At 36.9% G+C, this 11388-nt stretch overlaps 1 protein-coding gene across 3 annotated transcripts in view; it reads right to left on the bottom strand.

Annotated features, from left to right (window-relative positions):
- Window positions 1-7113: 7113 nt before the first annotated feature.
- Window positions 7114-11388, bottom strand: part of LOC137264871 (cGMP-specific 3',5'-cyclic phosphodiesterase-like) — a 135860-nt gene continuing 131585 nt past the window's right edge. For all 3 annotated transcript variants that reach the window (XM_067800218.1, XM_067800216.1, XM_067800217.1), the window contains one exon: window positions 7114-10898. In XM_067800218.1, coding sequence (XP_067656319.1) covers window positions 10731-10898 — 168 coding nt within the window. In that variant the 3' untranslated portion in view covers window positions 7114-10730. The remainder of the gene's footprint in view (window positions 10899-11388) is intronic.

Here is an 11388-nt window from a genome sequence, read left to right as displayed (position 1 = left end):
ACTTTGCCTTTGGTAGAAAAATCTGAAAATTTTCTTACGTAAAAAAACCCTTATTTCACCTATTTACCCAAGTACACAGCAAATGCTAGTGTGTATTCCTTTTGTAACGAAATTCCGTTGGTATCCTCAAAACAGTTTCGGCCCATAAGTGTTTTCAGGCTGCATGCGACACAGAGATTACATCTTCCTTGCTGTAACTCGCGCGTGATGGTGTAAACCTACACGTGTTATTTGTCATCATTCCCTGGATGGTCAATTAATGATGTTTTAACAGGTATAATTAGTAGTAACACCACTTCGGTTACTCAACAAAGGTTCCCATTTGGCATTTCTCCTGTCTGGAGTAAATACTCAACATTATAAATTAAGGTCTGTAATGGCAAATGTATTGTGTGTTATGTAATATGTGCATGTAAGTGATGCAAGAGGGTTTATCAGCTGAGTTCGATCAAAGGATTAACCGATAACACACTGATTGATTAATTACTTTTATCTTCTAGCGAATTTGTCGAAAGGCAGTGTGTGTAGATGACAACACCCTGTCGTAAAGTGCGAGTGCAAAAACAACATCCTCCCTTCAAAGAATTAACCACCCTTGCGTTGATTGATTGATTGTTCATTATTGGTTAACTAAATTGCTTAGAAGAGTGGACATCATACAATTAGTTGCCAGGTGTGCTATCTTGGGAGACCAATGAGAGGTTTATCTGGTTTTCACCAACGAAAGACCTGAAACGATGTGTTACTTTTTCGAAAAATGAGACAGTTGTAAGACACGCGACACAGAGCAGGATTATTTACCAGCTGCAGATGAATGGAATACGATTTCTTTTACGTGGATATTGATGGATACACTCCTGAACAAGGTATAGTAGCCTGACATTGTTGCTATAAAATTAGTCTGTTTTACATTCATTATTTGCATTTTGTTTTAATTTATTTGTTGTAGCATTCAGCAGAATCTGTATGACAGAAAACACACACTAGATCGTGTATGTGTGTGAAATAGGATCCACATTGGCAATCTATACACTGTATAAATGTTGCTGTTATGTTAGAAATTTACTATGAGTATAAGCAGATCGTGTGTTCTTTTATTAATTTTCAGAATCATACAAATATGACAATAAACTAATTAGGGTTATGAGGCAAAATATAGAGACGTACATTGGCTTCGTTATTTTTCCGTCCTAATAGTTTTTTACTATTTCTACCACTGGCAGATGATTAACCTTCAAAGTGTTTCATTTGTTTTCATAATACATTTGTAATGAAGTAAAAAATTACTTCACCTCAGTTGATCTGTCTATAATTAAACTATCAGCTGCGCCTACGGACTGCGCAGCAGAGGTCACGAACCAGTCACGAATTCTGGGATATCATCCGGGTACTCACGGGAGAAAAACAATAACAAAAGTTTACACCAGTCCACGGAAATTGCTCCGCATCAGTGCCCCTTTAAGATTGAGCTCGGTTTGTTTTCAACAGCTGATTAAGTTCGCTGAGTGTTGTAACTACTGAAATCCTACAGGTAGAAAGTACGTTAACTGTCACTTCAGTTTAAGTCAAATAATTGGTATTAGTGTCCGTATTAGGACAGTAGATTTGTAGTAAAATTTCAAGCCGGTACGTTATAACTCACTGGCTTCTATTCTCGATTCACCGCGAAAATAGACTAACGTGTGCCGATAAAAACTTCTTTCACACATTCGTTTAATTTTTAGATTTTTAGAAGAAAAACATACTTTTAGTTGAAAGGTATTTGCAAGTAATAGTGACAGATTATGACTTAAAAAATTGTTAGGGTGTCATTGAGGTGTGTGAAAAATATGACACTCGCCGATCTGTTCTGATCCGCCATTGAAATGCTATACGCCATTGTTTCTAGTTATTTCTTCAAAAACATCTTTCACATTCACCTTTAATTCATATGAGGGGAATATACTATCAGGTGAAATGTCTTTGCAAGTGATAGTGATAGTTTCATGATCTAAGAGAGAATTTTTGGTGTATTTGAGGTGTGTGAAAAATATGACATATTGCCGATCTGATCTGATTTGCCATTGATGCTTGAGAGTTTTAGTTCCATAACTTCTTTCTTTCTTGTTGATCTATCTGACAAAACTGGAAAGGTGTTTTAGAACGCTTTGTGACAGTTTTACACTATATTTTTTACGGCAGTGTGACAGTGTCAGTTAACATTTTGTTAATGTCCATTCCATTCCCCACATGCAACGACATATCTGAATTAATTACTAATGTAAACAAAAATGTCTCAAAGTAGATTTTTCAATAGGACAGCTGATGGTAACACGTGTTCTCGCTATACTTTTTGCGTTATTTGACATGTTTTGTGGGGGAAGGCCGCGGTGTATCATTTATTCTTTCATTCATTCACATATGTACTTCTTTATTTTATTTTTTTTCGTTATTTCATTCATTCACAATAATTCTTGCTATTAATTCTTTCTATAATTCATTCATTCATTCATTGTAAAATTCCGACTGATACAATAAACTGGCTGAAGTTCTGTTAAACACAACGTTAACTGAACTGCGCTGTGTGCGTTGGAGCGTGACGAGGCACACGTTAATCAGTACAAATGGTAAAGAAAGCAAATGAGTGACCTCTACCTGTGGTAGAGTATCCCTGTTTAGATGAGGAATTGTCGTGTTTTCGGTGTCATTCGTTGATTTCATGGTTTAACTTATCCAACGGGAGTGGATTTTCAAGTGGTTTTGTCAGCAGAAATGATCGAAGGAAAGCTGGTTCTATAAAATTCACCAAGCAAGTCATCGGCTATTTATGTTTTTGCGTGTTCAATTATGTGTGCTCCCTTAGCCTTCTGAAAATAGGTCACATGTTCGAAGCATAAAACGATGTTATGATGTGAGTATCCTTTTGATTGTAGACCAGACAGAAGATGGAGGTAAATCTATATATACTTGAAACATAGTTAAGTAGAACGACATGATGAAACTAGGCAGGTTTCCTTCAGACAGCTAGATCACTCTAACGTGAAGAAAAGCTTCCTTGATATCTTTGTCACCTTTTCAGTCTTCACTTTGATGATCAAAGGAGATAGATTCCCTTTGAAAGCCTGGGATGTTTCAATAATTTTGCGAAGTAGTGATATGATTTTTTAACATACACAACACCTTCTAGAATGTGCTCAAATGTATTATATGAATATTGTTTATTCAGAATTAAAGGCCTCCTGACCCACAGTACACCACATTTTACGAAAATAATGTGTGGAGAACATAAATCACAGCTAATTAGTTGATAATTACAGGGAGATCGATAGTGACATTAACGAGGGCATCTTCGTAAAAATATACATAATCTTTTTATAACAGTAAAACTTGTTTCATTTAGAAGAGCGTGGACGTTTTCTTTTGATGGGAAAATGTGATATTTACTTGGTATAAATTTTTGTCTAAACGATCTATAAAATTGACATATGAACTATAAATGATATTCATCTTCAATGAGATTCAAGTTACATTTCTAACATCAAGCTGGTTAAATGGCATAACTATCTAAGAAAAATGCTGCTTTGTGAGATTGACATCGTAATTTGGTTAGAATTCTCATGAAATCTGTACATAAAAAGTTACTGCCAATGTACAAGTCAGGCTCTAAAAGTGACTTAAGTGATCTTTAATATGAGAGAAACTCTGAGTTTGATAGGTTTTGTTGCCAGTGCTGAATATATATATCTGTGCATCTTCTTCTAAAATTGAAAATGAATTGCTCTATATTACCACGATCCTGAGCCAACCAAACTTGAAAATCCTGATGTAAAAAGCAACATTCGAACGTGGAAAACCCAATTTGTAACATCACTATCATCATATTGTTTCAGTAAGTTGCAGCAAGCGGAGTGATGTTAAAATCTTTTAACATCTTCACTCTGCACCTTTTAATACATTTTCTATAGGTGTTACCCTACATTTCACTCCCATGTCATAAAACAGGTAATGTCTTAGAAGTAAAAAAATATCAGCAACTTGAAAAGTTATATTTGGATATTTTCTATTAAGTTCAAACAGGGGAAAACAAACACGCTCGGCTTGTAACCATATTGTTTCACAAGCTCTCGACCAAATAAGTCGTGATGAAAATACTATTCCAAGGTATAAGATTTACCTTCCCCATTTATTACAAATATGTTCAAGAAGATTCAGTTTCCAGTAAATCACAACGCTACCAGCAATCAGGACACCATCGCCCGCAAACAACAAAATCTATATAGCATCTATCAATTCATGAACAAATATTCCGTGTGTATCGCTTTGTTGTATATCATCTGCCAGTTGATTGTTAAAGAGGATAAACAGTAAAGGGCCTAGCGTATTTCATTGTCGAAGACCATTTCGAGTAGAGAAGAAATCAGTTCTTTAGCTACCAGAACGAACAGAGGCACAGACATTGGAGTATATATTTTTGATAACATTGTATATTTTCCCGTGAACTCCCTTTCCTAGTAATACATGCATGAGTTTCTTTCTGTTGAATAGGCCAAAGGCCTTACGGAAATCTATAAATGCCGCATAGAAACGATGTTTAGCTTTACGTAGATGCGCTAAAGACTACAGTGTGAAATCATTGTCCATCCTAAAACCACTCTGTCCCTCATTTATAGTCTCTTTGAATTCAGCCCAGAAAGGTAATCTTCTTTCAAGAATAGAAGTAAACACTTTTCGAATCGCACTTAACATAGTTGTTCCCCTGTAATTGTTGGGGTCTGTCTTATCACCTTTTTTGCAACTGCTAGACCAACATATTTTGCTGCAGAGAATTCTCCAGAGTCCAGAACGGCGTTAAAGAGCTCATTAAGGTGATCAGTAAGGATTGAAGCGTTCTCTAAATAACTCTGTAGGTATCCCGTCTACACCTTCGGCTCCCCAAGATTTTATGGCTGAAATAACCTTTAGGATTTCCTCCCGACATATGATTTCTGACAACGTATTTCTATTGAAGCAGTAATCACAGAACACTGGGTCGTGATCATCAAGAAATTCAAATACTGTATTGTCAAATCATTTGGTGGACTGTCGACTTGGTTTGACAATTCTTTGAAATACGATAACAATTCATTTGGTGTTATGACATCTTTATCTTGTACTGAGATTAAACACTTTACACTTTTCCAGAACATTCTACAGTCATCCTTAGACGCTTTGGACATATTTTTAAAACATCAGAGGTATATTTACACTTATTACTGAATTTTCGTTTGGCATCGAGATACTAGTTCACATTTAAGGTCCTTCTATCAAGACAGAGTTTCGATGACCTATTATACCTCTCTTGTTTCAGTGGAGAACATTCATTATCAAACTATAAAGGTTGATACCTGCTTGTCGTTTTATTAAACGAGACAGATTTTTTTTAAATGGTCATCTACAAAATAAAATAGCTCAGAAAGTTTGTCGACAGGTTTATCAATCTCTACATGTGCAATGAAACTACTGAAATCACATATCAACTTTTCTGCTCTGGAATGCTTAAAGTTGGCTTGGAACAGTTCTCGTCCGTCATTATTCCAACGGAACTGTGGTAACGATATGAGTGGGATTTCGTATTGAACACCGTCGGGAGGACTGAAAGTATGGTCATAAACTATATTACATGAAATAGGGAGATGGTGTGAAATTGTGGAGAAGTGTACCTTCATCTCAGATATACTGGAGAACCAACTAGTTGAAGCAATACAGTAATCCACTAGACTTGTGCCATTGTTTCCAATGAAAATAAAGGATCCATTACAACCAGATGACTTTCTGCCCATAACGATTTGTAGTCCAAGCACTTTACATAGAGAAATTAAGGACCTCCCAAATCTGTTTATCTTTTCGTCCGTAGATATTGTTGGTAGGCGAAAAGTATCAATATTATACCCTAACTTTAGAAAATGGATGCCATCTTCATCCCCCAAAACATCTAGGATTTCACTTTCTCAGTAAAGTACAGATTCTAGTACATTTTGGGGTTGAGTCCATCCAGAATTCGAACCCATTCCCTCACAGTTAGGAACCTAAATGCCAGCGCACGAGGTGAAATGAACCCATCCCGGCTTTCAAAAAAAATATGTCTAACAACAGGTAGTCCGCACCACGTTTTTGTGTACCTCTTTCAAGAGTGTAAATTGACAACGGTACCCACGACCGAAGAATCCCTCAAAAGTATCTTATTCAAGATAGGTAGTGTCTGTAATGTTGCTGACTTTGGCTTAAAACGGCAAACACTCACGCTTATCATTGTTGAGAATGGTGCTGCATGTAATGTTTACAACCTTAATGCAAAAGTAAGTGAACATTTATTTACATAACGCTGCATCAGCAATTTTGGTTATCATCAAAAGTAAATCCCATTTGACGTAATGAGTAAACCTGCTGTGGGAATAATATGAATGCAGCACTCAAATCAGTGAGCTCACAATGTGTTCGCGAAGAGAGCAAACATGTCGTGCCCTACCGTAAACAACCACTGCTTCATGAACATAAACTGTCATAAACATGACAATAAGCAACATAATCTGCTGGCCCTCTTGTTCCCGAACCGAATGCACATTCCATCACTTTGACCGTTTGACGTGTCTTTCAAAGTCCCCAAGTCGCAATTTCACTGTTATTAACTGGCGTTAACCCATGCTTGTCGTAAGATGCGACTTACGGAGTCGGAAGTCCCTTTGACGTGTCTTTCAAAGTCTCCAAGTCGCAATTTCACTGTTATTTACTGGCGTTAACCCATGCTTGTAACATGCGACTTACGGAATCGGGACGTTAGTCTCGATGGCATCCGTCATTGTATTCCAGGTGCGTAGATCAAGGCATATGCAGCTAATCACTTCAGTCAGGCGATCAGGCTCGTTGACGTGGTTGTTTCATTGTATCCCAATTGTGTAAATCGAACACAACGTAAACAAATAATAAATCCCCTAACTGGTTCAGTGAGTATTTTGCCCCACAGGTCACACCCAGCTCCTGCAATGGTCAAGCCTAGCTGCCAAGTATTTTCCAACGCCCCTTTGTGAACTATGATGAAGTGAGGTTGAGCACCAGTTGTCTGACGATGGCAAGTCAGAAAGATGACAAACACTTTGATTTGAGAATCACTTTGCTTTAATAGAACAAATGAGTCAACAAGAAATGTATGAAACTGGAAACGAATGTCTGAGATAGTTTACACGACGACTGACGTTACCAATATCACTTCCCACATTTGAAGTCTCCGACTTCATATAAACACAGTTCTAATTTCAGACTGACGATAAGCGGACTTTCATGTAAAGGTGAAATATGTTGTCTAAACTTTAATAAACGAAAGTATGTATTTCAGTGTTATCAAAACAAATTTTGTGTTGGACATGAAATGACTTCTTATGCTGAACCAAACAGGAAGAACGCAGTGGAACCAGTCGTTAATTATACTATAGATAACACCTTTTTTGTGTGTGTGCGACGTTTCGACACAGACTCTTGATATCATCCACAAAGTGTCTTTATACTGTTCTTCCCAGCTTCTAGAATACCAGTCAGAAGTTATTTATGTTTAGGATATTTGTTGGATCGGCGATACCGTATCACAGATTTTACAGCTTTATCCCCAACAGACGTTTCCAATAATAACAAAAGATGAACTTCAGACTGTGAGCATAACGTATTTTATACTGTGTGAATCCAATGTAAATACATTGTGTCAAGAAGGGAGCACGTATGATATTTGGTGTTAGATATGAGAAGAAAAGTTTAATTCATGTACAAACACATGAGAAACATAAATATTGCATATGTACACGTAATATCACAAATAGTACAGATATATTTACACTGATTTTTGTCAAATGAGAACACACAATATAGTGGCTATGTGCAGGACTTCCCAGTGAGTATCATTGAAACACGTTATTCGTCATCACAACCGCGTCGGTTGTAATCTCCACAAGTAAGGTAAATAATTTTACATGTGCAATCTAAACGAAGATGTTGATCCTTCAGAAACAATAGATTAACCTTCAAACAATGTTTGTTATGTTTAGTTCAGTAATGGTGACATGTACTATAACACAGTACTGCGATGACGATGGTAGACATAACATGCACTTCGCCAGCAAACCCGGACATGTTTATTGCAGAAAGTAAAGACGCGTGATGACCTTATTATTTAGCACCTACATGATTCAATTTACACCTTAATACCCATGGATTGATAATAATCTCACGCAAAAACCATCATCGAATATTAAAATATAAACGCATAATATACATGTAGATCAGTGTGTTTCCGTTAAAACGTACGTCATTAATAAGCATATTTTATTAATACATTACCAGCATAAATAGATATAGTATCGCAATGACATTCTATTGCTGAGGAGCAAGCACATTGTCATTATGTTGATTGTCAGTCACAAATATTCGAAATAATTGTTTAAATTAATGCCTTTGTCAACTCTTCTGTAAGCTCTTAGCAGGTCAATGACTTCATGTAACGAGTCCTACTATTGGTATTATCATGATGTATGTGTTGTGACGATGTGCTACTAAGTGATGTATACGACTGTATTATAAGGATTTGGATAAAGGTGTTGTTTCAGTACTGACAAGAACGAATGGTAAACAATACATATAAATGATAAAACCGTACACATCGCGCTATATGGATTCGACAGATACTGAGGTATAGCCAACAAACTGTTCAATAGTGTAACATTTCGTGAGACATATACAAAAGGTTCATATTGGTGTATTGATGTATTCCACCCTACAACATGAATCTTAGTACCTTGGTGTATTAAAACATATTGCTGAATCATCTCTAATTCATTCGGACATTCAAATCACATCATATCTTCATAAATATAAGGTTTGTACTTGAGATTCAATCTGACATTAAGGTAGAGTGGACTAAGAGTAGTGATGACTTCTACCACTCGTGTTTGAGATGAATCCAAGCAGAAAAGCTTCATAGCTATAGTTTAGGTAAGCTTGTTACATGTTTACATCGGGAACTGCCGATGTGTTCCGAATGACACAATACACATGTCCGCGATAATATCTGACAAGACATATCACAGTGTGCTTCTGACGCTGACGACATTTCTAACACATTTAATGGAAATTACAGGGAAATTAGTGTAAACATGCAATATCACAGATGTGGCATCAAAAGTATTGAAAACGACCTGCATTATTTGAACAGCAATAACTAAATGTTCCCGGCATACAGGTACTTTTATCATTTACATGATGCATGAAATCCTCAAATATTTGGATCACGTAACCACAACAATACCACAGGCGTGCTAACTGGACCAGAGTGCTTACTATTATGCGATGCAGATTCCTATCACTTGTAGCTGGATTCGCACAGTTTCAGTTGTGGAATGCAAAATAGATATCGTTGAACTTACTCAAAATTCTTCATATTCCACACATTCAGGTTTCTAAATACATTTCGTATAACTGAACCTATAAAGGATGTAGACTGCAAAACCTCTTTAGAATTTCGAACTCTTAAACTTTTAAATAACAAATGACGTACATTTGGATAAACTGAGTTCCAAACTCATTGTATACCTTCCCAAACATGTAGCGGAATCTGATCGGTAGCAAGTTGAACCTACATGGACAACTATGAACCTGAAGGTGAAATCATAGAGGCTTCTACTGTAACCACTGTGTACCAGACTATAAACACGAAAAAGTTACGGATTTTCTGGGATAACAGTGAACCAGAATCAGGAGATGTCAATTTTTTGTATCTTTTAGGACAACCATGATCAAAAGACACAGAAGCTTCGAATCTGTGTGGACAAAAGTGAACGAGAAAATGATACACTTTTATCGATTTGAATGTTCACTAAGCAATTTAAAGGAATCAAAACCGACAAAACCACTAAACTTATTGTTTAAATTGTTCACTCATGGCAACACGTTCTATGAAACACAAACTGCCAAAAAGACTATTATTTTCATTCTGGTCCGACACATAATAAAGAATGGTAATGTATGCACGATAATGCGGAAAGTGGCAATCGAGCGTCCAACTATGCCAGAAGATCCGCCCATTAATAATATCTACTTGGTCCGTGAAAACGATACATTTACTGCGCCATTTAACATCAAGAATCAACAGATCCACTGGATCAGTTGACGTCAATTTACGTCAATCGCCGTCACATCTACAACCCAGTCAACACCCTCAACCTAAGGTACCACCAAGTGTCAAATCGTCCACGTTGTCACTTAACATCTAGGAAAACATCATCACCTCAAGTTCCAACAGAACCTTAACATCATTCAAACATCCATTATGCCCATGACAAGAGACAGCACCTGAGGCCATCAAGGTACATCATATCCATGATGGCATTCAATATCCACGACGCACATCTATGTGTCTGTCACAAACAACATCAACAACAAAAAGGGCAAGTCTCCATTTCATTCAGCTACAAAGTGAATCAGACCAACAAGGTCAGTCAACACCAAGTGCAAACAGATTCCTAGTACAGCTCTTCATCGGGTCCATGTAATCGCCCCTGTATCCTTCGGTATACGCCATACGCTTTCATCAATTTCATCGCCATTGCGTCTTCTTGGTAGAGCATTGATCACAGCTTTGTATTTCTGTCGCCCATTACCATTTTATTTCAGATGCATCTGGTAGTTCTACTTTGGCACTGAGAAAGTTGTAAGTAAAGGTGCATAAGGTCGTTTCAGCTCATGACACAGAAGCCACTCTTTTGCTTTTTACTTTTGCTGTGTTTGGGTGAAAAGTCTGAGTCACACACTGAATCTTGTTTGATGGCTGTTGGTGAAGATGATGTTGGTTGATACTTACTTTGTGGTGCTTTATGAACGGATCTACTACTTGCTGGAGGACTCTGTTGGAAGATGAAAATGGACAAAGTGGAATATTTGTCAATAATTAGAAATGTGCGTCTGAGTCTATCGGTGCTCCCAGAGACTGACCAAAGTTAAGCAGGTAAATGGTTTCAAACGCTGACAGATTAGGAAATGTATAGGACTCAATAACAATAATACTGTTAAAAGCTACACGACAGAAAATCCTTCATGACTTTCTTTATATCTTGGCCCGTTTTAAATAATATACGAGTCACATACACGACATATCCATAATCTGGACATACAATCTAAAAAAAACCCACATACATGCCCACCCATCTACGTCATGTGAGCAGAAATTTTCGACACACATTTTTCACGTAAAAGAGACATACCTGTTTATTCATAAATTCAGAATAGGTTACGCATTATCAAACCACGTCTCTACGACAAGCTTTTCATTGGTACACTGCACCATAAACAATTCAATTTCACGACAAAACACAACTGTAAAATACTTGAAAACAT

The sequence above is a fragment of the Haliotis asinina genome, chromosome 15 (assembly GCF_037392515.1).
Source record: "Haliotis asinina isolate JCU_RB_2024 chromosome 15, JCU_Hal_asi_v2, whole genome shotgun sequence".
NCBI classification, from domain to species: Eukaryota; Metazoa; Mollusca; class Gastropoda; order Lepetellida; family Haliotidae; genus Haliotis; species Haliotis asinina.
This window is presented reverse-complemented; position numbering and strand designations above follow the sequence as displayed.